General features: G+C 50.6%; 1 protein-coding gene across 6 annotated transcripts in view; it reads right to left on the reverse strand.

The window, feature by feature from the left end:
- Positions 1-810: 810 nt before the first annotated feature.
- B3GAT1 (beta-1,3-glucuronyltransferase 1) overlaps positions 811-25992 on the reverse strand; it is a 50065-nt gene continuing 24883 nt past the window's right edge. For 3 of the 6 annotated variants that reach the window (XM_026863759.1, XM_026863757.1, XM_026863756.1), the window contains exons 2-7: positions 16246-16364; positions 15944-16090; positions 12622-13130; positions 9688-9984; positions 2794-2911; positions 811-1602 (exon numbers count right to left, since the gene is read on the reverse strand). In XM_026863759.1, the coding sequence (XP_026719560.1) occupies positions 2825-2911; positions 9688-9984; positions 12622-13130; positions 15944-16090; positions 16246-16249 (1044 nt within the window). In that variant the 5' untranslated portion in view covers positions 16250-16364 and the 3' untranslated portion in view covers positions 811-1602; positions 2794-2824. Of the gene's footprint in view, positions 1603-2793; positions 2912-9687; positions 9985-12621; positions 13131-15943; positions 16091-16228; positions 16365-18781; positions 19199-25992 lie in introns of those variants that run through there. The other 3 variants (XM_026863758.1, XM_026863760.1, XM_026863761.1) reach the window with 3 other exon arrangements.

Below are 25992 nucleotides of genomic sequence, written 5' to 3' on the forward strand. Positions count from 1 at the left end.
CCCTCAGGGGTCCATACTGGGACCAGGACTGGTTAATATCTTCATCATGACATGGACAGTGGGATCGAGGCACTGTTTACCAATGACACCGAGCTGTGGGGTGTGGGTGACAGGCCTGAGGGATGGGATCCATCCAGAGGGACCTGGACAAGCTTAAGAACTGGGCCTGTGGGAACCTGATGAGGTTCAACAAGGCCAAGGCCAAGGTCCTGCACATGGGTCAGGCCAACCCTTGGTATCAGCACAGGCTGGGGGATGAAGGGATGGAGAGCAGCCCCGAGGAGAAGGACCTGGCGGTGTTACTGGGTGGAAAACTGACTGTGAGGCAGCAACATGTGCTTGTAGCCCAGAAAGGCCCCGTGTGCTGGGCTGCACCCAGAGCAGGGTGGGCAGCAGGGTGAGGGGGGGATCCTCCCCCTCTGCTCCGCTCTGTGAGACCCCCCTGCAGGGCTGGGTCCAGCTCTGGGGCACCAACAGCAGAAGGACACGGACCTGCTCCAGCGGGGCCAGAGGAGGCCACGGAGATGCTGGTGGGGCTGGAGCCCCCCCTGTGAGGACAGGCTGAGTCAGTTGGGGGGTTCAGCTGGAGAAGAGAAGGCTTCGGGGAGACCTTAGAGCGGCCCCCCAGGGCTGAAAGGGGCTGCGGGAAAGGGGGGGACAAACTCAGCAGGGCCTACTGTGATAGGACAAGGGGTAATGGTTTACAAACGAAGAGGGGAGATTTCTACAACAAGGGTGGTGAGACACTGTCACAGGTTGCCCAGATAGTTGGTAGATGTCCCCTCCCTGGAAGTGTTCCGTGTCAGGTTGGACGGGGCTCTGAGCAAGTCGAAGATGTCCCTGCTCAGAGCAGGGGGGTTGGACATGATGGCCTTCCTAGGTCCTTTCCAACCCAAACTATTCCACAACTCCATGAACACAGAGATGGGTCAGAGTGCCCTCCAACCCCTGAAACTAATAAAGGGAGAGGGAATACAAAGAGAACAGGGATACTTCATGGGTTTGTTCTAACCTGCCTTGCTTTTCACCCTTCCCCAAAACCTTCCTGTCTTGTGCAGCGTAATAAACACTGATTAAAGTAGGTTTAAAATTAAGGGCTAAGGTGCCATCTCAGAAGGCAGCTGTCCCCTCCATGGCCAGAGAGCTGCTTAGGCTGTTGCACACATAGCCACAAGGTACGTGTGTCTCGGGAAAAACAAGTCACTGGGGGCCAACACGCTCCCGTGGGCATTCTCACCCTTGCTTTCGGGTCCTGTAAAGAGCCCCTCAGTCTAGACTACCGTGCCAGCTGGGCCGAGTCCTCAGTGCATCGTGCCCTGCATGCACTTCTCCCAAACTGAGCATCTCAGGAGGCAGCTGGTCTCGTACAGAAGCTGACGTCAGTCCTGTATTTTCTGTGCTTTTTTTCTCCACCTCCAGAGTGTCTGGTTCTGCTCAGAGTCCGGGAGGAAGGGCAGGGGAATCCGGGTAGTTTATATGCAGTGTTGCTTGTTTTCAGTACGGCTAAAACTCTTGGAAGTCAGCAGAGGTCCTGGCTACTGCACGTCTGGCTGGTTGTATGCTGCAGAGAGGAACCTTGCAGGCTGTGCGTGAAGAAATCTTCTGCAACAGAGACACAACCAGCATGTGTATTACCCTTCTGCCTCTCTGCAGTTAGCTGCCACCCCTTGGAACTCTCCCAAACCCCATCTCGGATTGCAGATCTGTGAGTCCTGCTGCTAGGCAACTGGGTGTTGGTGAAAAGCAGTTGTGACAGCGCTGAAGAGCTATGGCCTCTCCGCAAAGCTGCTATATATAGTGCTGGTAATGTGCAGTGCAGGCTTTCCTCTGCTGTCCTGCCAAGGGGCCGCAAAGGCGGGCGGCCGCAGCAGGCAGGGCTCCAGCCAGCCAGCCCGGGGGAACGCGCTGTAAGCGAGCTCATTTCTGTTAAAAATATACTGCTGCGGAGCAAATCTACCCCTTTGCTGCTCTTACTTCTTCATATTCAAGGGGAAAAGAGAACAAGCAGCACCCTTCTCTCCCCTCCAGGCCTGGCTCTACACTCCAGTTAAAGGAAATTGGACTTTTTTTTTTTTTTCCTCCTCCCATAATAACGAAGCACAGCAACATAGTCTGGATGCAGAGACAAGCGAATAGCCCGTTCTTCACCCTAGCAAGCCAACTGCAGGGTGCACTCTGGAAATACAGAAGGCTAAATGCACCAGCGTGCTCAGGTAATTAAAATCAACAAAGGAGCAAGAAGTCAGCCCTGCCGCTCGCTGTGGGTATACAAACGCCTCGCGTGGGGTTTAATCCACACCCTGCCTTCCTTGTCACTGACTTTGTGCGGCTTTGATGTGGCTATAAAATAAACTCTTCCCTCAGTGAAAGCTTCTGCTTGACTTAAAAATGCTTTCCTGATATTGCTTTAGCTTTCTTCAGGTGTTTGCAGGTGGATGAATCCGCATCCTGCATCCTGGTGCTTAAGCTGTATCAGCACAGTGAATAAAACAATCTTCTTGTTTAGACAAGGGTTTGTTTTTTTTACCAGTGTAACTTCTGCCTAACCTCTCACTCCCTGGCTTTCTCTTCTTCCCCCCACCCTCTCACTAAGTATTCCCCCTTTAGCAGCTTGCCTTAAAGATAGAGAGATTAACTAATGGTCTCAAGAAGCTGTGCAGTAGGGGAAGGTCATGTGAAAAATGGAAATTAAAAAGCACATTTAAAAGAGCTCTTATCTTTTTCCTGACATTGCCTAGTCTTTGCCTTTTCTGCCATTGCTTCTCATTACTGTTCAAAAATGTGAGCTCTTACCTGGTGTTGGTCTCTGTTCAGCCATGCACAGTCAGATTTCCACGTTTGGATCTGTGAATCCTTTCTTCCCCTCGTTCACCAGCACAGGCTTTTCTGTCCTTGTGTGCCAGACTAAAATCTGAAGAAGCCAACAGAAGTCATTAGCTGCACCTCTTCACTGCACTAACAAATATTCTTGCACATTAAATCAATAGTGCAATTTAACCATCTACCCTGGAGCCTAATGGCGCATTCACAGCTGAAAGGAGGTTTGCATAAAACTTCATTTAGGCAGGCCTACTGCTATCCAAAATGCACAGTGCACAGAAATTACCCATTTTACAGTGTACTGTCTTGGGACATTAACCGGCTCCTTCCATGTAGTTATCAACCATCTTCCTCGAAAGGCTCATCAACCTTTTCAATGATGTAAAGGCAGTTCCTTCCTAACTGGAGGATTACATGCATGTTTCCCCACAGACCCAGTTCCTTAGTCTGGTTCTTGGTTAGCATGTTACCGCAGCCTTGGGCAGGGCTCAGAGTGGAAATGTAAATTCCTGCCACATCAGGTCACACCGGCACTCCTACATTAGAGGGAAGAGGCAGTTACAGCCAGCACCACCCGCCGCTCCAGTCCTCACCGATGCCTTTGGCTGTGTGCAAGACTAAAATGGATTTTTCAGCACATCCCTGAAAATCCATTACTGGACGGAAGACATCAGTCTGCTCCCTAACCTCACTATCACTTCTTTTCCACTTTTAAATTCTTTCAAGCCCCTAAAAAGGTACGAGAGTGACACTGATCTGAGAAGCATCGACTGCTGCTCCTGTTCCCTGTTGCAGCCCCTCCTGCCTCAGAGCTGCAGGATGCAGGAGCTAGTTAATCCCTTCCTCCCGCACGCTCTGGGCTGTACGCAGCCCTTTTTATAACCCAGGAAGCATTAAAATATCGTATCACCTCAAAAGCCCCATCCTTTGAAATGCTGCCCCCTCTGTGCTCTACCAGGTACAATGTGCTGCATCACTTTAAAGCCCCCCTCCAACTTGCTTAAAACAGAACTGTAGCTTCTACTAAAAGCTTCCCCCAGTTTTAGCAGCAAAGTTTAATACAGATAACATCTGTGGAGAACCGGAAAAAGTATAAATTGAAGAGGTGGTCTAACATCTTTGGAAGGGGGGGTGGGTGTATTAGAAGTAAATAATTTCTAGTAGCTGGGCTCTGCTGCTGGCACAGACAGTTCTGGATGCTGTTTAAAATACTCTCCCCTCACTAGACTCAATTATACTTATTGCTTTGCTCCTAGAACCTGAATTGCTGGGAGCAGCTTTATCCCTTCAGAGCTACAGTCTCCTGCTTCCCTTCACCTGTTCACATTGATATTTCCTACCTTGCAGGGGTTTCCCTCTTGTTGCTATGACAATACTCTGCACATTTAATCCAAGTATCTGCAAACCATTTCATACCCAGGCCCTGCTTTTTCTGAGAAATGAGGGCATGTTCTGTTTCTAAAGGATGTACAAAGCACTTTTCAAACGCTTCTGGTTAAACAGGAGCACCCCCACCTTCCCAAGAAGCTGTTGGGCCAGATTTGTCTCTGATGTGAGCAGTCACCTCCTGCGCGGGGCTTAAATCTCGCCTGCTAATACTAAGGCAGTGGAGACCAACTGCTGTCTGGAGTGGGTCCAAAAACCCATTTCATCGTTCCCCCACAACCACTTCAGAGCCTGCTCATCAAAGTTAGCGTTATTATAGTCCTGCTCACCCACTGCAGCAATGCTGCTGCAGTTACCGCGTTGCTTTCCCGTGCAAAGGCAGAACCAAGCAGGTCTGTACCCGCGGCTCTCGGTGCTACGCAAGCTTCGGCCGTGGGCTCCTCACCCCACAAACAGAACGCACAAACCTTAAGGCAGGCCAGGTGCTAGAACAATCCTGTAGCCAGTTCGCCTTTCCAGCAGGAGCAGGTAAGAGCTCTTTCCACTTCTGACACATACAAACTCAACCCTGCAGAGGGGCAAGGGCTGCACTCTGCCAGGAACGGGATTCACACTTACGCAACTCCAACTACATACTCCATACACAGAAGACCACAACTACAGGTTGTTAGCGTTTCTTTCACCTGGATCCCACTTTTGCACTGGTGAAGCCAAGCACCAAAAAGGACAGCTATATTAAATTAACTAAAACGGACCCATTTTCAGAGTTTGCAGCTTGATACAGCAGCTTCTACTGTTTTTCATGCTGTGTTCTTTAACATGGGAGAGAGATCACCGTTTAGTACGGAAACACCTGCTTTTCCTCTCAGCCAATTGCTTGATTTTTTTTCCACAAGCAGTGTGTTTGGTTTATGCCTCAGGGAAGCTTTGGCTTGTGCAAAAAAGTGCAGTCTGCGAGGGAGAGAACAGTGAGGGGGGCAGAGTATCTGACTTCCCCTGAACAGTCGTTTCATATAGATGACCTGAGGGAGTCCTCGTTTAAAAATCTCTACTACTGTGAAACACTTCCCATCATTTACAGCCTTGCCATTCAGAATCACAGGACTCAAAACAGATCCAAGAGATTACAAGGATTCATCTCCACAGTAAATTTCTTCATTGTCTTCTAACGGGAAATGAAAAAGCAAACAGGCAGGTCGACCTACAGTTGGAGAGGGTCACAGGATTTCCAGCACGCCGACCCTCCATGCAGGGTTTCAATAACTGTGATTGGAAATGGAGGCTCCAACATGAAGAGGCACCAAGCTGAAACGACAGATTTGCTTCCTCCCAGCTTGTGCTAAACCGGGTTCCCTCGGGCATTGTGGAGCCCTCTTCTCCCAGAAGCACATCCACGGGTAGAACAAATAAAGATTGCTTCTCCCTGTAACTCCTGCTTTTCTCACACGTCGAGAGAGCTGTGGCCGCTGCTATTAAATGAGACAGAGTTCAAACAGTAATTTTCAACTGTGCAATTCCACCAAGGTGAAGATTTGTGCTTTGTGATATTATTTGGGTATTACGGGCAAAATATACAAGACCACAGGAGGAGACAAGGTCGCAGCGGTCTGATTTGAGCTATTGCTGCTGCAGCAGCACAGATCTGAAGGTCCACCATGGAGCAGGGCAGGCAGACAGTGCTGCAAAACCCCAACTACTCTGCTGTAAATGACTGCTTTCAGCTGTGGTACAGGGGATGGCGCTGGCACAGCAGTTCTGGTGACTAATCAGGACAAGACAAGGCCAAAAGTACCCTCCAAGTTTTGTACGTCTGTCATAAAAATCAACGGCTCAAGCACTGGTGTGCGTGTGAAGCTTAACCAACAATGTGCTGTCACACAGCAGCCAGGATACTGAAAGCTCACCACAACCCCCCAAGAAAAGAGGAGCCCAATCTCAGGAACTATCTAACCCAAAAGAGACCGATCTGCTCCATCCCTACCCTGCTGCTCAGCCCCTGAAAGGCAAAGAAAACAGAGAGCTCCTGAAGCTGATTCCCCTCCCTGCCATATGTAGCACCATGGGATACAAACACTCTTTTTCAAGCCTTCTTGCCTTAGGCTGACATTTTCCCTCTCTCCTGCCCATTCTGAGCCAGTTTTAGCTGTTTTGGATCTGTGGCATCACGAAGCAGCCAGTTCTGGTCTCCTTTAGCGGTGTGATGTCCTGGGCCCAAAGACTTGGTCTCCTCCATATGCACAAGGATTTATTCCCCTCCCAGAGCCACTTCCAAGACCCACGGTGTTGGTGTGTGGTCCAGGTACTGCTGGGGGAGCTCTCTTTGCTCCCCATTCTCTGACAGCAGCCTGTTTTACTGACTGTGGCATCTAATAGCCTCTAAGGCTCAGAGACAGCCGTTCCCAGTCCAGCAGGAAAAGCTGCCAGCCAAATTCCCTTTCATAACATCCACCTGAACACCGAGCTGAGATTTAATCTCAGATTTTACGCAGCCAAGAGCTAAGGAGAGAGGAGGAATGACTACTTTTAGCCACCACTTTGATCCCAGGGTATTGCTATGGGGATCACCTGAGAGCACCGACACCTGCCTCCCCAAAGACACGTACCTGTGCCCGTCTCCTCGGGTAAACAAGCGGCTCCAGCAGCAGCTGGAACAAGAAACTCCTCATTTCCAATGATCTTGTGGTCTGGCCTCTCCTGTCAGCCCAAGCTGAGGCTTTTTCAATAGCAGGGGCCACTCAAAGTCTCTCTCCTTTACGGGCCCCCTGGCTGAGCACACTGCAGCTCACTTCCTCAGGTGTTAATAGAAAATGGAGAGCAGAGTATGTCCCAGTTACATCAAGATGATGGGAATGTAAAATCTCAGACCTCGATTCTGTGTCAGTGGATTGAAGAGAGCGTGGTTTGCTTTGGGGGGGGGGAAATGCAGAAGCAGCAGAACACTTAGCACACTTGCAAAGCCTGTTTTCCTTACCACTCCAGTCTAAACCAACAGTTCCCTCCTGGTAGGGAGGGATAGCTCTCTCCTTTCTCCTCGGCAATTTATATTGACTTGATTTTCTCCTTCATTTTGGGCAGTTCCCAAATGAAAGAAAAGAAGCAGGATACGTGTCTTCGGCCAAGCTTTCTGCAGGAGTGTACATTTGTGGGCTGAATTCTGATAAATATCACGAATACCAGCACTGCACCCAGGGAAAGCAGCATTTTTGGAGAACAGATGTCTGTGCTTATCTTACATACTTCTCTGATCCCTCCTTAACGACTCTGTCTGAGCACATCATAATTTTTAATGTAAATCTCACTGCAAACCATGACAACTGCTGGGAGCACACTAGCACAATGAAAAAGAAACCCGTGCTTTGATCCCAGGGCAAAAGGACCCCAGACCACTGTCTACATTTGCCCTTCTCTGCCGCTTGTCTGGACTCTCGTCCTCGTCAAACGGGTGAGCAAAGCAGCAACTGGGAAATGGAGGCTGCTGGCATCAGCGAAAAGCAGAAAGGCAAGACTCAACCTGCAAAGCTGCACTCAGAGTTTGCCAGGAGCAGACAGCATTCAGTTCACAACAAGGACCCTTGTAAGCTTTCCCCAGCCTAGCCAAAAAAAGAAATGCAGTCTGCTTCAAATCCTGGCCAGCGATTCCTGCTTCCTCTCCATCTCTGACCTGCAGCTCTGGTGTGACAGCACTGACACAGCAGCCTGTCTGACAGCACCATTTTTTTTTTTTTCTCCTGCCTGGAAACCACCTTTTCCTTCCTCTCCTTCCTCCATGTGCTCCTCCACAACCATCATTTCCTATGCCCAGCCTTTTAACACAGCTTTTTTTCCAACAATTATTTACACCAGGGACAATATAGGAAAGATTGCATAACTGGCCATGGAGTAAACACCCCTGATCTTCTGTACACCAGCCTAAAAGCAACCTGTGCCTCTCCCTCAGCCTGCTGGAAACACACTTATTTCCAGCCAGGGCTTTCCTCTAAGCTAGTAGGGCACACAGTGCCCAAGAACAGAGATCTCATTTTAATCCAATCTCTTTTTCCACCCTTGGGAGACCATCTGTGTTATTTGTCCCAGTGCTGGACAGCCATAACCATAGCCATGTAGATTTAAAAAATGAGGCACAGCAGGTATCAGATAATAAACAAAATTGCTCCTCCCCTTCTGCTCCTCTTCCTCATTCTTTGACTCTTTGCCTGAGCACTGCTGAACATTGAGAGCCTTGTTTTTACCGCAGCTGGGGGCTGTGGAGCAGTGCAGAGGGAAAGCAGAGACAAAGGGATGGAGACTTGGAGCCAACAGTGGGTCTGTTGGTGGTAACAGCTTATTTGCAAAAAAAGATAATCACAGAATCATCATAGAATCATGGAATCCTCCTGGGATAACGAAGCAATAAAGACTCCCTAAACCAGACTTGCTGGTGGCTATCACAGACAAAGGCATGAGTGCTACACAGGGGTCTGTGATCTCAGAGGGACCCCCTCCACTCCGGCGGGGCTCAGCACACCACTCACAAAGCTTTCAGAAGCTCCTGACAGCGCCTCCATCGCTGAGGCGCCGTGATTGATGCCTGTCACACCAACCAGCATTGTCTCATTGTATCTCGCACGCTCCCCTGTCGTCGCGGATAGATATCCATCTGTCGTCTCTCATCTCACCCTGGAAGTCTTCAGGGAAAGAACCTTCGCTGTGTTCTGAGGTTCTACGTTATTTAGCACGCAGGGCTCCTGCTCCACGACCTGGGGGCTCTCAGGCAATGTGTACAGTCAAATAATTAGCAGCCGTTTGACAGCGGTAAAATCCCCCCCAAAATGAAGCTTCCTGGAAGCCTCCTAGAGCTCAGAGAACATCCCGGGTATTAAAACATTTCTACATTATCTCCGATCCAGAAAGATCCAGGTTATTGTTAACTAGAGATACAGGTTATCGACAACTAGAGCAATACTGCAGAGGTGCCAAGTGGGAGAAGGCAACTTCACAGTAAGGCAGCAACTGTGTGAACAGTTTTTCCCTGGAGTGGCCGGTACTCCTGGGTTACAGCTCAGACGGGTTCCAGAGGGCCAAATCTCATGTGATGCCAGCTTATCACAGGAGAACCGACGCTCAAAAGTCCCCCCTCAGGAATTCATGTAACGCAACCGACATACATTTCACCTGTGGAATTCCCTGCTCCATGGGATTAGCAAGGCCACAGATAAACCCATCTTGAAAATAATATTTTCTAGAGGTAATGTGAGAAAGAGGAACAGTTACAGGGGAGAGAAGAGTCAGTATTTCAGGGCCTATGGTGAGCACTAGCAGCCTGCAAGCAAAAAAGGTGAGTGCCCTGCCCGCATTTTGATACATAATCCCCAATTCCCAGCTCCCTTGCCATGAGGGTGCGCTCCCCTCAAACGCAGAGGCTGAGTGACTGAAGGATGTGGCTGAATGGGCTTTCTCCTACCTCTGGATCCTTCCAACCCACGTAGGAGGACGAGATCATACCTTAGTGCAATTGGCAGCTTTCGGCTCAAGGTCATTCAAGGTCACTAGTTCCCGGAGCAGGCTGCTCTCTTGGTAGCCTCCCTTCACTCCTCGCAGTTTGAAGTAAGCCTGAGATCGCTGGAGAATCAGTCTGAGGTTCACAGCAAACCCCGCCATGTCTATAGCAAAGGGGCGATGGGGGTCGAACACAGTTTTCCAGCCGTAGACCTTCCCGGCAGCGTTCACTTTGGGTGACTCGTAGCGCAAGCCACCGACGAAGGCCACTGGCCACACCGACACCTTTCTGGTGCTGCGCATCTGGAGGCAAGGAAAGAGAAGGGGACGGTGGGTGCACACAGGAGGATTGTCTGCCTGCCACGTCCAACTCGCAAACCGGCACCCCAGCAGAACGGCTTTCACCTCGCTCACTGTCCTGGGGGAGGCGAATGGCCCTGAACTTCAGCCCAAACCCTAGAGCTAAGAGCCTGGCTTATGTTCCCAGGCAGCCTCTTGGCTGGGACCAAGCCGCAGAGCTCATCATTCATCTGCACAAGGATGCGCATCCTGGAGCTGGAGAAGCAAAGTGCTTTGGAAAGTGGCAACTAACAACAGCAATAGCAATGGACAGCCATGGAGCCAGGCATGAGTTCAGCCCTAAAACCAAAGCTGCCAGTAATAAACATAACCGGGATTTAAGAGTGGGGGGTTTTGTCCAAAGGTCTTTAGAGCTGTGGCAACAGCCCTCCACACAGACAGCTGGGCAAATCAGGACACGGCGGAGGGGAGCACCTTGTCCAAGGCCACCTGCAAATGCAGGAATGGCGTATCGAGGAAGAAAGGTGCTGAGGAGGTTGAGCTGCAGTCTCGGCCTATGAGCCACGATAAGGCTAACAGCATCTTCAGCGTCAGGCACTGCAGCTGTAGCCCACAACCTCGGGGTCAGCTGAGAAGCACAGGTGCTCCAGAAACTCCAGCAACAGGACAGAGCTTGTAGCTGCTCCTGCTACCCAGCAGAAGGCGGCTGGATGCCTCGACTCCCTGTAGAGTCAACAGACACAGGTAGGAGCCACGAGGGGCCACCTGAGACGCCTGCACTTGCCAACGCAGATGCTTGGAATGCCAGTCTGGCTGCTCACCCCCTGCGTCCCGTCCTGCTCTGCTGGCAGGCTCAGCCTCGTGCTCTGCTCTCAGCCCAGGTTCTTAGATCAGGGATCTCTCAGAGCTAATCTCATCACTGCTAATTACTGCAAACGAGACCAGAAGAGCTCTGGCACTTGCCCTTCTGCATTATACACATGCTAACGGCAGCCCCTGCCCACAGGGAACAATAGTGTGTGTCTTCTGCATTTCACAGCACATTTCATTGGCTCCAAGTGACCTTAACTGCGCTCCGTATCAGAGAGGAGAAGGCTCTACGAGCAAAGCACGTGAGTGAACGAAGGAACCCTTTCTGCTTTATTAAAGCACGGTGCTGTCTCAAGATGCTGCCAGAGCCAGACTCAAAGGGGACTGTGGAAGAAAAGCATTCAGTCTGAATTTGCTTTCAGGTTTGAAAGTGTGTATATTGCTGTGGCTATCCAAGCTGAAGGGAGAGCCACCAGGGAAGGGAAAGGCAGCATGTATGGAGCAAATAAATAGGAGATCCTTGTTAGAAAACTGGCAGCTGGTGGGGAAGGCAGCAATCCTCCTTTCCTGTCCCTTGCTGCAAGAGGCAAAGGGAATGAGTAATTTCTGAGCTGGAAGCCAGGGGAGGTACAGTGCACCTGGCGCTGTAAGACCACTGCAAACCTGCAGACAGGGAAAGGTTCAGGGGTTCATTTAGAGCCCCTGCAGGAATGGAACAAACCACAAAGGTGGGAAAGCACATAGGAACCTTCCTCTGCTCAAGCCCGACAAGGTTGTCAGGACATGCCATCACAGCTCCTGGAGCTGCACACTGCCAGGCTGAGATCTCAGCCCACCACCTCCTTACAATGGCCTGAGAGACCACCCTGATGCTGCAAGAGGGAGCGCTCCGGAGCGGAGTGCTCCACATCTCCCGGCGGAGAGACAGCCCCTCTCCAAGGCAGCGCAGGAAGGGCTCCGCTTTTCGGAGAGGAGAAGCAAGCGGCAACAAACTCAGGCTCCTGGCGTGTGCGGCAGGCCAGAGACAACGGCACCCAGCATCTCCGAACAAGATGTTCTGCAAGAGCTACGACTGTGCTGACAGGCTCAGACGTAACGCGGAAAGGGCACTGCTGCTTCCGCTGGGGAGCTGCGCAGGGCGGGCGCCAGGCTCTTGACAGCTACAGAATTTAACCAGTGGACACTCTGGGATGAGAGCAAACGAATGCAAACAGCAAGAAAGGCAGAGAAACCCCAGGGACTCCTCAAACAAAAGCAAACATGAATTAACAGACAGCTAAGCGTGATACGCATAAGGGTGGTGGAGAAAAAAGGTGGAAAACATCAGACCAGGAGCCAGGTGGGAATATCCTCCAGGCTGGGGCATGGAAGGAGGATGGCCAAGGCTTCTTTTGCTAGGTACGTGCTTCTGCACAGGCACACGGGACAGCAGGTGGTGTTCCAACCCCGACCAGGCTCCCCACAGGGCAAGGCAGCCCATCATTAGCTTCCCTTCCAGTGAAAACTATCTGCCTCCTGATGACATGCCACGGGATAAAGCGGGGTTCCCATTACTTCACAGAATCATCTAGGTTGGAAGAGATCTTGAAAATCATCCTATTCCAACCATTAACCTCACACTGACCCTGCAGGATGCCTCTGACATTGGGAAACACACTTTGCAGGGAACTGACTAAGCCCCAGAGAAAACTTCAGGACAGCTGCAGTGGGACCACTATACAGACAAGAGCGATCCAGCGCTCGGGAGAGGATGCTCACAGCATCTTTTACACCCCCTGTGCTAATCTGCTGCGTTCAGCCAGTTGGAGACCCCCCCAAGCAGGGTCTTACCTCCTCAAAGAGCTCCAGGCTGTAGGTGTTATCATCATCGGCAAAGTAAACAATCCCAGGCTGGCTGTTATTTTTGTTAAAGGTCTCTCTCAGCCATCTCAAGGCAAGGTTCCTCTGCATGGTCCCCCGGGGAATGCGGGGATCCCTCATGTCTCCCCGCAGCTTGTAGTTGCGGGGTGTCTCCACGTTGAGGTGGGTGTAGTTAAGCCCGGTGTCCCGCAGCAGGCGGGTGATGAGAGGCGTGCGCCGCTGGGAGTCCTCCACCAGGATCCAGTGCAGGTTCGGCACATGCAGGAGGGTGTTGGCCAGGCGTGTCAGCTCTGCCTTCTGTACGGGCCGGCTGTAGGTGGGTGTAACGACGTGGATGGTGGGAAGGGTGTCTGACCACGGGGGTGGGCGGGTATAAACATATTCTGTCCTCACCACCTCCACAATGTCCCGGTCCGACAGGCAGTATTCCTTGGAGTCCAAGCCTGCAGCGAGATCACGCCGGGAGTCACCACCATCATCTGAGCAAGGGTACGAGAGAGAAGAAAAAGCTGCATGGACTCAGTCCTCCAGCACCCCCCGACTGAGCCAGCAGGCTGCTTGCCAGTAGCAGGTCACCCTCATGGTTTCAGAGGAAAGGAAACAAGCTCGGGTGGAGGCTTCAATAAATGAGTACACAGATAAATAAAGGAATCAGGGACAAACACACATGAGAAAAGAAGTTCCTGCTGTCAGAAAAGCAGCAAGGAAAAGGCCTGAGAGCCCAGGACAATGCTGCAGCAGAGTGCTCAGAGTAAGCAACTTCAAAAAGCGCCCAGAAGAGACAGGGTTGCACAGCAATTAAATCTTGATACAGAAAATAGCAACACGGCCTGACAATCTGTCATTCCTGAAGAGCTCCAGTGCTCTGGGCAGCACGCTCAGTGGGACAGGACCCACGGCTCCGTGCTGGAGCACCCACCTTGGGAGGCAGGAAACGAACTGGTGGAAAATACCACACCAGTGGAGATCCCCCAGTAGCACCAGCTGGGCAGGATACCGCAGTACCCACTGCTCTCCTAACAGGCCCGGGACGGGGCACAGAGAAGCAGGGAAAGACACGCTTCAAATCCAGAAGTGGAGAGTAGAAATTAAAGCCTGTAATTGTCGGGTTTTTCCTGCAGAGACTTTCACCTGCCTCTGACTAACCTCTCCTCAAAAAGCCCCTACCAATCTCTGAACAGAACAGCCCGTTCAGTAGCGCGGATGTGAACAGGGAACAGCATGTATAGAGGATAGACTGACCCAAACATATTAAATCCTTGCAAACAGAGGCTTGTTCACAATCAGCTCAAGGAAACAACCAACGTTCATGCAGCTGCTGCTTTTCCAGGGTGCGACTTTCATGCTTTCTTACCACTGTAGACCGGCAGGAATACCACAGCCCCCAGTCGGGAACTGGCACCTCCATTTAGGATATAAATCAGCTGCTCTCTAGTGGGCATGTAATACTTTGAGCCATAGATTTTGCAAAACCAGCTACTACCAGGAACTTCAGATGAGAAAGAACAGGAACAGACAGACATTAGATCTGGCCCAGCAGGGTATATTTTCATAGCATGTTACTCTTCCAGCAGCACAGACTTTGATACCAGCCCTGAACCAAATGATGGCCTCATCCTCCTCGGCATTGGTGATGGGGTGATGTATATCTGGGAGGGGACAGGGACAAGGTGTCCTGCACATGTTGGTATCAGGCCCTGGATAAGGCAAAGCACATCAGCATCACACAGCAGAGCTCTCTGAAAGCAGAGAACGCTGCAATTAATTCAGAAATAAATCTGAAAAATGCATTGGACACAGACACAAATGTAATTAGCCAGGACGGTGCTTGAGACAGTTTGCGAACCCCTGCAGGTCAAACCCTCAACTGTAAATCCTGGCACTGCCGTTCTGGGCTCGCTAGTGTATAGATGCAACATCTCTTTTTCAGCACCTGCTACCACAGGATCTCAGAAAAGACATTACAAGAACAAAACGATTTCTCCCAAGAGCTTTCCCTCTCACCATTCCTTTTCCACTGGGGGCTCAGAGAAGCAGAGGCACAGAAGTGTCTTACCAAGGTCACCGGTAGTCGGAGCAGAGCAGTCTCTGTGCTGTAACTTCAGTGTTTGTGGCCATCCACAGGAAACAGCTCCTAGTTTTTAGACCACTGAATCAAACTGGTATATAGCCAGTGTAGTCTTTCAAGTCCTGTTTTAGAGCCCAGCAGACCCCTCATCCTCTGAAACACCGGCCACCTGCCAGAGGGGATCAGAGTCATTTTTCCCTTAAGACCTGCCCAAAGCCTCATGGGGCCCCGTCAGTCTTCCAAGGGGAAAGGTAAAGCTGCTCGGGACCGACTCTGAACTTCTGACAATTCAAACCGCACATCAGACTGTTCGGCAAAAGGATAAGCAACTGTGGAGGGTGGGTGCAAACATTAAAATGAAAAGGGGGGAAAAATCTCCCAGAGAAAAGGACCAGAGAGGGAATGAGCTGGCCTTCGCCACAGACAAGCCTCGCCAAGCTGACCTGCCTGCCCTGGCGCTCAGCAGAAGGGCAGAACCAGGAATGAAGAGCACAGTAGGCAGCATGGCTTCTTCCAGCCCCCAAGAGTTCTCACAGCCCTTGGATATGGCTGCGAGGCCAAGAACAGGATAAAAACTAGGACCTTTCTGGCCACAGACGATCCCTCAGAACTCCCTGCATTCGTCTGATTTAGGCCAGGGCTTGCTTTAATGCTTTGTGTAACAGGTAGCATGGAAGCTGACTCTCTCATAGCATCATAACTCCACCAAACAATCAGGCCAGATGCTGGTTCTTGCCTTCAACTTCAAGTGCAAGAGCACCAGTTTGCTGCTTCCCTGAGATCACTTAAAAAACGCTCTTTGCCTCACGTCTCCCAGAGCAGCTGTCTCATGGGGCAGCTTTGTTTCCTCTGCTCCCTTTTTTTGCAGCTTTCCTGCTGGACTAACTTGTATGCAGAATGCTGCAAAGGCCAGCAGGAAGGGACTCCCTTCTTATGGATCATCAGGGAGCAAAGAAAAGCATCTTCCTTCAGTATTCTTCCGGATTTAGGCCACAAAGAGCTCTCCAAGTGCAGTAGGTGTATCCCGAGGCTTGGAGTTTGATGTCTCTGAAGAACCCCTGTGAGCACTGGGCTGTTCCTACAGCAGAAGTGGGGAGGCTTCTGCATGAGCATGGACTGGGAGCTGAGATGAGCATGGCTGCCATGGAGAAATGAAATGAGAGAGGAGATGAGGACGAGGGAGGGATGTACAGACTTGGCATGGGCTGGTTTGATTTCTCTCACCCTTGTGCACTGCAAGCAGTGGAGCAATGGTGCTCTGGTGCCAGACGGTGATTAGTAGTGTCCAGGGCAGAACTATCAGCACGATAGCCAGGATGTCTCGTCTCTTCGGCATCTCCAAGACTGACTGGACCCACAGCTCCTCATTACCTGACAGTGAAAACCCCAGAGACAGAACAGCAGAGCACATGGAGAACAGAAATAAATGGGCAAGAAGGAACAAGGACAGAGAGAGAGAACGCGAGAGAGGGAGAGAGCAGCGAAGGCGACACGACTCGTAGGTCTTACCAGTGCTTACAACCCACCCATTGCAGAAGCAGGTTTGGAGGGGCCTCGGCTGCTGGGACCAGGAGCAGGAGGGCACTTCTACAGGATGCTGCTGGAGCTGCCAGCAGGAACCTCAGGGACTCATTTGGAAGGAAACCTGCAACACAGAGCAAAGGTGAGTAGGCAGAGAAAAGCACTAGGGAGCTGCTCCGCAGAGTTCACAAATCCTCCTCAAGAAGAGCAAAGCAAACTGGGGCAGCGAGCAGCAGCAACGCGTCCCACCCCTCCAGGGAGAGAAGCCTCGTGAGTGCCCAGAGCTTTGCTTTCCTTCGCATCCCCTCGTCAAGCAAGGCCCTTGCTTCGGCCAAGCAAAAGTTGCTCAGTGCTGCGGTGTCTGAGCCATCCCCGCCGCGGGGAAGGACCCCGGTCCCCAAGCCACCTGAGCCTCCCAACACGCCGTGCTGGGCCCAAGCCCGGGGAGGAAGCAGAGACTGTAGGGACCGTGTTACTTGCCTGACACACAGCATGTGCTCTGACCCACCAGACCCTCGCCCTCCTCCAGCACAGCACTCGGGGTGACTGCGCCTCCAGTCCTGGGGAGAGTGACCCCACGTTTTGCCCATCATTGTAATCCCCTCGGCTCAGACCATCCTGCTGGAATCTTTGATGCAGGCAGTTTTAACTCAAGCTTCCAACGGCCCGTTCAGGTTCATTTCTTCCATCTCAGAGGTGTTGCGACCGGAGTATATTAAACTGCCACAATGGCTTAGTTTGATTCAATACAAGCCCATACAAGATTTAAGCAGACTGTATTTTATCCAAGTATCTTGGCAAGCAGAGTACATCACTTAGCAGGGACACGCACGGTGGACAGTTTGCAAACACGGGTAGCAGTTTAGTACCGCTGTTCCCATGTGGGGGAACGCGTTAGCCTGCTGCTAGAAGGGCTGCATTGCAGACAGGGAGAGCCCAGAGAGTACCGCAGCCGAAGGCAGGGAGCAGCCTGCTCTGGGGAAAAGCACCGATCTCCCACTGTGGTGCCCTGGCAACTATCAGCTCCCCTCCGTAAATCAGAGGGGAGCTCCTCAAGCCTGGGCTGTAGAAACGATGCTACTTCGGAAATGTTTTTCCTGAGACCCTTGGAGCTGGCTTTTTCTCGGTGCATGGGGCAGTCACGGAGAGATCCAGGTTCAAATCCCTGATTAGCCCCATTTGGATTGATCTGAATTTGCCTTGGCTGTGCCTTGACCACTGGGCTGTACAGCCAGCCCCCGGCACTGAGCCCAGCGGAAGCCTCGCAGTGCAAGGCCTCCAAGAACCGATGGGCTGGCCTTTTAAAGTGCCAGCAAGTGACATGCAAGTTGCTGGACAGAGCCTGGTTCTTCCGAATGAGCTCTTCAATCACAGAGGTATTCATTTACCAGGGAAAATGAGGGATAGGGAAAACCGCTGTCTTTAAAAGGGACATGTAAATGTCCTTCAGCAAAAGTTGCAGCCATTCCATTTTTTTTTTCCACACATACAAAACCCCAACTCATCAGCAAATTTCCAGCCAAGTAGCAAACAGTCAGTTCCCCACCCAGAGGTCTCTCATCAGGGAGGGAACTGCCACCTGCCCCACAAAAACCTGTGCCCGCATCTATGGAGCTGGGGACCCATCCTCCTCCTCCAGCACCGTGCGCAGAGGCAAAGCCTCGCTCAGCAGACTCTCATCAGAGGACGCCATCAGCTGATGTGCTGGCAAACTGCATTTAGGAAATGCACGGACCCAGAGGTAAGGAAGGAGGTTGTGGGGGATCAGGGCAAGCTGCAGCTAGTGAGGGTGATAAGAGGAAACAACAACAAATCCCTAAAGGAACCACCCAAACCATCTGGTTCTATGGAAAGCAGTTTCCTGCAGTCAAGTATGGGGAACCAGCAGGAAAAAAAAAATCTTTTCAGAGCCCAAGGATATGCTCTGTGCAGCCAGACACCCTGCAGACTTTCAAGGAAGCATCTCTCAGCAACGCAGATTTGTCCTTTTTTTTTTTTTTTTTTTTTTTTTTTTTTTTTTTTCCAGAACCGGAGAAAGCAACCTCATCCAGACAGAATAAACCAGGGAGGAAGAATTATTCCAGCAAACATCAGCCTTCTGCTGCATCCCTGTCCAGCTCTCTGAGCCAGAGAAATCCCGCTGGCCTAGCACTGCCAAAGCACACAGTGCCCTCAGGAAAGAGCATCTGGCCTCATCCTTGCTGTCCCAGCAGTTGCTGTCAGTGCCTGAACAGAGGACACTGAGCGCTGGCATCCTCTGAATCCTCCAACAAAGCCAGAACATGTCCCTTGAGCATCCCGGTAGGACAGAGCTGTACAGGGCAGCTCTGAAAAGACTGAACACCTCGCCTAGTAAAGTGCCTTCGCTGCAAACGCACCAAGGAAAGGCCTCTGCCACTGGAGAGGGGGTGGGAGGAAACGACATGCTAAAAGAGCCACTCAGAGTCAATTCACAGCGCCTGGCAAGCTGCCACAGTGGGCTGGCATGCATCAAATGCCCCGTTTGTCAAGGGCAGCTTCCTCTAAATACAGTGCTCTTACCTTAGAGACGTCTGTTCCCTGCCTCCTGCCAATTCAGGCTCAACTTGTCGGCATCCTCCCGTAGGATGGGCTGACCCTGGGCTTCCTACGACGGAGAACGGGCACCTCTGGACTGGGGTGCTACTCTGATTTCCATCCCCTCAACAGAGGGGAAAACAAGCAGGCTCCAACGATCTGTGCATTGGTCTCTTCAGCATCGATTCCTTTTAATTTGCTACAGAGCATTTAGCAGCTCCCTGGTCACTCATCTGTCACTTTGCTGCTCCAGCTGCCAAGGGCCAACACAGCCCACTCGTGCCCCAGCAGAGAGCTGTCGGTTTTGCTTTGCAGCTCTGCTCGGGCTGGCAGCAGAGAGCTCCCGGGGATGCTCTCCGCCGTGGGAAGCCTTCCTCCCCGCGTCCTGCCATTTGCACCGTCGGCAATTGCGGGCTGCAGATGTGAATCGGACACCCCGCGCGGTGGCTGCAATTAATGTTCCCTTCCCTACATACAGCGCCCAGAGGGACACGACCCCAGCGCGGATCCGAATCGCAGATGGCGATGGGTCAGCTGGGGAGAACAGGGAGGCGCAGACCTCAGCCTGACCCCCGGTTGCTGGCCCGTGCCCCCGCGCTGCCTCTTGCCGGCCCCGCCGTAGCACGCACGCCGCTCTGCGGCAAAGACGTTAATTCCTGAAGCGATTTGATGTTATTGATGACCCTGAGAAGCCTGACTGAAGGACAGCGTAAGAATTGGCTTGGGGCTGCTGTGAGCACTGTGAAATCTGGATCCAGACAAAGTATTTCAAGCGTGTTCCCTCTCCACACGCTAATGCAACGGAGGGCCCCAGTGCAGGGTGCTGCCAGTTCTCAGGGTAACAAAGCCACGCTCCCACCTCACCGTCACGTGGTAAAGCTGCCAAAGTTGAAATCCATTTTCTCCTGTGAACAACATCAGCTAGGAAATACATGATCACCTGTGACTTTATACTGCCGGTGCGAGAAGTCACAGCTTCACAGCCCAAGACTCACCTCGCATTCAAAAAATCCCTTGCCGCCAAAGCCGGATGATGCTTTTTGTGGGTGTCTATGGCAGAAACGAGGCTAGTGAAATATTAGTCTGGGAAAATGATGCTCCGCTCTACCCCTGCCCCATCATAATACCACTCTCCTTTTCCCACTGAAAATGGTTCAAAACCAAACCTGGCTTTGTTCAGAATGCCAATTTTAGGCTTCTTCTATCTCCTCCTCCACAGGGAAAAGAAGGAGAAGGAACAAATTGAAACATGAATTAATTACAAAGATCAAACTCCCTTTTCCACCACTACAGAAAGTATACTTCCTTTTTTTTTTTTTTCAGTTGTGAAAAATCATGCAAAAGACACAAAGCACCAGCTGAAATGGAAAACGATTCGGGGGTTAAAATATTTCTAAACCAAAGGTGTTTTGCATAGTTTGTTGACGCTCCTTGGCAGAAATATATTTTGACATGCTGCAAGAGGAAGGGCTGTGCCGCACGGTGACAGAGATTTCACATCCTCCGGCAGAGGGCAATGGTGTCAAGGCATGACAATATTAAAAGGGCACTCATCTAATAAAAAAGCTCTAATAAATCCTGGAGCCATGTGTTAGTAACATGCTGGATTATTAAATGCTGAAGGTTCTTTTTTTAAATCAAGTTAATTGGCGTCGGCTCTGACACTTACCATAGGAAACACTGATTTGATCTGCAATCTGGTTTATAGTTGGTTTTACCTTCTTTCTTCCTTTGGGGCTGAGCAGCCCCAGCGTCATTACTCCTCGGGTTTCCCACATTGAACAGAAGTGATTTAGAACATGTTAAACTAAAGAACTGCTTTAATGGAATTCGTATATATACATAAATCACTGGAGTAGAGATACTGTCTAGATAGAAGAAACACACACACACACAAAAACCCAAACAAACATACCAAGCACTTACTTGTATTACAGCCAGGAAATAACAACGTCAAATCCTGCAACAAAAGCTCTACACAGAAAATAAACGCTCATGCGTCAGGATAAAGAATATTCTCACTAATCCCCTTTCCCCCTGGGCAAGGTATCCCCTAAACCTAAAGGCAGGGCTTCTGTCACCTTTGCCATAGCGACGGGTTCTGAGCCCTGCTGGGAAATGGTGGAGTGGCGGCACAAGGCAGAGCTGGTCGCTCTGCAGAGCCCACCCCGCCGCACTGAGCAGCTGGATCACAACCCCAGCGACCCCCCGAACCCCTCGGAACCCGCACCCCCATTCACACGCCCGAGCCGGTCTTGCACAGAAAACGATCTGCGGGCATGTGAGCGCGGCAGCGTCACGCCCATTTTTCAGATGAGGAAACTGAGGCACAGGGCAGTTACGGCTCTCCCCGGCAATCACACCGCACAGCAGATGCCGGGGACAAGGGCTCAGTCATTAGGCTACCACTGGCCGCGTGTGGGCACACCAGTGGCAGGCCCGGGGTGCTCCGCAGGAGCCCTGCTCCTCTCCACGCCGCATGCCAGGGGACAGGCATGACAAGCCTCTGTCTAAGATTTTGGTGTTTGGCAGAAAAGGCTTGTAAAGCACAGGCTAAAAATAAAGGTAGTAATAAAAACCTCGTGCTCGTTAATTACTCTGTAAGCCATTACTGCCTAAAAACCCCATAACTTTAATGGGGGCTATTATAAGTATAGTAGCAAAACTGTGGAGCTAATTACTGTTTAGTTATTAAGCAGAACATAGCCAGAACTGAATAATGAGCACGCAAAATTGCTTGTTCTTCAAGGATTTAATCAGGGGTGCTAACTTCAACCTCCGACTCTCCTGACTCAGGGGAGAAAAGGATGGAGGCTGTGCAGCCCAGCCCTGCCAAAAGGCTGCAGGGCACGGCATGGGGCAATGCCCCATCCTTGAGCCAGAGCCGGTCTGTACAACACGAAGCTGAAACTGCGAGTCAAGAAAGGAAATGAGAATGAGCCAGAAATGTTTCTGATCACCGATACCAATCTGCTGGCGAGAGGAGAATCGCATTCATCCGCAGGAATCAAAAATGTTGAGCCAATGTAGACTGGGTCTGTGATGGAAGATGAGGGTTTGCATCATCTCTTCATCCAGCATTTGTTTCCTTTTTTATAAAAAATTAAAATAATTCCTCTGGCCAAAAATAGAGTAATAATGTGGTGTTCTTTTTAATTTATTTCTTTTTTAAACACAAAAAAATTTAGAAAATTCAGAAATATTGGAAAAGCCTGGAAAGGAAGTGTGGGTTTAGAGGCTGGTTTTCCACTCAATATTTTTGCCCAGCTTCACCTCCAAACCCTAGTTCTGACACTACACTTGCCTTGGGTGCGTGCACAGGGGCCACTCCTTGTGTTTTCCAAGCAGTCGGAGAAATTAAGGCACAAAGATTGCAGAATTTCCCCAACCTTGCAACGGTTGAGGCAAAACCTGATCTACTCTCCCCTTCCAGTTGCGAGTCCCTGAGCCCTGTTGCAACAAATGGGATGAAGAACACAGATTATCTCACAGAAAAAAAATAATATTAACCAAGCTTCTCAGAACAACACTTAACATTTAAAGCAAGCATGAGCAAAGTGGATCAAGGGAGCTCAACACAAGCACAATTAGCTTCTGTAACTTATTGCCACAGGATACTAAAAAGAACAAGAACTTAACAGGATTCAAAAAAGGATTAGTTGTGTATGCGAATAAACTGCATATCCAGAATTAGAATGAACCACCCACCAGTTTGGAAAACATATAAACCCTTGAGATTTAGAGCTTCAGCCAAATTTTAACAAGCATCAGAAACTTTCTCTTCTCCAGATAAATCTTCCCCCCATGCTGCTCCACCTCTGCAGATGCTGGTAGAGGCGGCCAGAGCTAGAAACAGGACAGGAGAAGTGATGGCACTGCCCTTACGCTGGCTATACAGCCTACTCCCAAGATTTCACTGCTTCCCACAGCAAGGCAGATCTTCTGTGAAATATTTAAAAGATTTAATGCGTTGTCCTAAATGTGTTTGTTGTCTTGTACAGGTTCTTACACTGCAACCATCACCACAGTGCCCAAGTGCTGTCCGGGATTTCTCGAAGATCCTTTGCTCCAGTCACTGCACTTCCTTCCTTGTTGCTCCACAGACTCAGAGGGGGAAGCCTTGGAAGGGGCAGGTAGCCTTTTATTTCGGGGCTTTTGAAGAGGGTTGAACCTGGGCTTTGCAATCTTCTTGTAATAAGCAACACAGAAGCAAGAAACGTGTCACGCATGCACTTGGCAACAGAAAGTGGTGAGGCTGATGTGGATCCTCGGTGCCCGGGAGAGTCTCATCAGCCTTGGCCCGGCCACCCAGGAAATCCTAGAGGCATAGAGGCAGTGCTGCCCTTGCTGCTTCCAGAGGACATGCTGGTCTGTCAGTCAGGATTGGCAAGGCTTGGTCCAGACTCTCTCTCAAGTGAGGAAAGCTGTGGGTTGACTCAAGTCTTGGATGAGAAAGCATTTACAGCACCCAATACTTCTTGATAAACGGCTGCACTTCACTTCACACATGGTTTTTAAAAAGCATCTCTATCAAGATGAAAAGCTGTTTGAATTACAGCCCACTTCCAAAATAGAAAGACAACTGGGAGTTGTTTTCTTAGGGGAAATGCTGATGACACCCATGAAAAGTTGTTTGACTTTCTTTAAGGTTGTTTGCGGGTGAATGCTGAATGAGTGCTGGGAAAAGACTGCCCTGACAACGAGCTCATTTAAGGGCTTCTCCACCAAGTCTTCTCGAACGGGTGACACAACGATACCTTGAGTTATCCCCTTTGCTCAGCTAAGACCACGTCAACATTATCAGAAGCAGAGAGATTTCCAGACCCTCTATTTCCACCTCTGTGGCCTGCATTGCACTGAGTATTTTGTGCACTGCTGACTTTCATAGATTTTTTAAAAAGTGACATTAACAAAGGATGACCCAATTTCAACATGATTGGACTGAATCCCACAGCTCCATAATAGGCTTTGCATATGCTTTGTCCAAAGGGTTTGAAGACACGCGTGATACCCCATCTAAGAGAGGCGGCAGGCCGCAAGGACCCAGCCTCACTTTTCCAACCAGCAGGCCAGCGAAGGGCACTGTTACAGGATCTGCAAAACTCAATCATTGAGCCAAACGTGTCAAGATAACACCAGGCTCCCTGTGGACTTGCCTTTCTCCCTCTGCCCAAGGAAGCCTAACAAGTCAAACATGCGTAACGCAGCTGGGTGATGAAAGAACGGACATGGCTGTCAGAAGAAAGCCTGCGACGCTGCAGTGAGGATTACCTCACCACCACGCACTTCACAGCTTTACTTAACGGTTGAGAGAAGCGCCAGGCTTTCATACACCGTCTGAATTAAGAGTGTAGGATTCTGTGGGTGCATCTAGAACCCCAAGCTGGTGGGATCCACTGGGGGCTGCCTCCCATTCCACTGGCACCTGGGAAAGCTCACAAATACGACCATCCATCACGAAGAGCTGTGCCCAGCGAGCTGCAAGCCCTAATTTCATCTCCCAGCCGGCTCTGCAGTATGTTCCCAATTCCAGACCCGGAGATGAGACTGCTCACCTCCCACACGCTGTTACCTCTTGACTCGGTGGGGAGACGAGGCCGGGGGAGCGCCGCAGAGCCCACCGCCCCGCTCAGCCGCGGGTCAGGGCACGTAGCACGTGGCACACGTCGCTCAGCGCCAGCTCCTACCTCAGAGCTGGCTTCATAGCCATCAGCAGTGACTTTTAATTATGGAGTTCTTCCCTACCCCTGAAAAAAAAAATAAATCCTGCTCTATTTAAAAAGAGTTATTAATAACCTGACTCTAATGCATAAAAAAAATGGGAAAAAAAGAAGCCTAGCAGAGCTAGTGAGCAAGCTAGCCCCCTCCCACTGCAGCAAGCTAACACTGTGCACCCTAAATACCTTAAAAAGGGATTTAGTTTCCAAAGGCATAATTTTTTTTTTATAATAGCAAACATCAAGTATCTTAAAGGTGGGGTTTTTTTGAAGGCTGGGGAAAAAAATATGCAGGCATCCAAATTCTCCATTACTTTTGCAAACACCAGCTGCTGTAAGCACAAGTCCCTGAAGATGCCACTGAAGTAAAAGCTGCTTTGCAGGAGCTGCTGCCAGAGCTGCTTGCGAGAGCGCACGTGTCCAGGCTGAGAGGTGCTCGGGACAGGAGCAAAGAGCATCCACTGCCGGGGAAGCACAACGGTCCTGGGGCAGAGCAGTGCTCCTGGCACGCCGTGACTTCACACCTGGCAGCTCCGCCACACTCCTTCCCACAACGCCACTTCCAACACGTGCTGCTCACGAGGCAGCTGCGGAAGCCTGGAATGAGTTGCTTTGTATTTCCGAGGCACTAGGAGCAGCCAGGCAGGTAATGGGAGCCGAAGAGCTGCTGGGCTGTATGTTCATGTATAAATTTCTGCCTTATTGCAAACTACCTTTTTACTGCAGACAAGCCTGCAGCAGGGCCAGGGCTCCCAGGTTAGCTGCTGCACCCTACTCCAGCAGCCCGTTCAAGAGTCCTTGTTAGCTGCTGCCTCAGCAACAAACCCTCCAGCATCACAGCATACCCCAACATTGCAGAAATATATTTATACCGTAGGAGCAGTGCTTAGGGGGGCAGGGCCATTCACTGAGTCACGGGAAGTATTTCCCACAGGTTTTGTCTCCTATGGTCTTGGGGGACAGACCTAGCAAAGGTGCAAGTGTGGCACTCAGAGATCCCGCAGCTCCCTGGTTAGCAGTTGACTAAAAACATCACAGCCAAAACCATTACACCAACCTACAGAGAAACCCCCCAGCTCCCTTTTCTGTTAGATGGCTTCTTTAAAGAGATGAGGCTCAAATCCTGAGCCCTGCTCGGAGCTGGGTGGTCAAACAGGGCATAGAGAGTCCAACAGCCTGTGACTTCTGCAAAAGTCACTAACGGGACTGAGGGATTAACATCGATTCTTTCATGCTACAGCGTGGAAAGGGAAGGCAGAGGGATTTGGGATGATAAAGCAAACACCCAACTATAATTCAGCAGCTTGCAACACAATCAATCGCTGCTTGCAGTTCTGCAGTCCATTAGTATAGCCACAAACCTACACAATCTTCTCCTTGGAAACAGGAAGGTCATTGTAAAATTATCTCCCTTCAATTTCTGGTCCTAACCCTACTGTGCCCACTGAAAGGAAGCGCACAGGGCTTCCCGTGATCCCT

This window comes from Athene cunicularia (genome assembly GCF_003259725.1).
Source record: "Athene cunicularia isolate RWA chromosome 24 unlocalized genomic scaffold, athCun1 chr24_part1, whole genome shotgun sequence".
Lineage (NCBI taxonomy): Eukaryota > Metazoa > Chordata > Aves > Strigiformes > Strigidae > Athene > Athene cunicularia.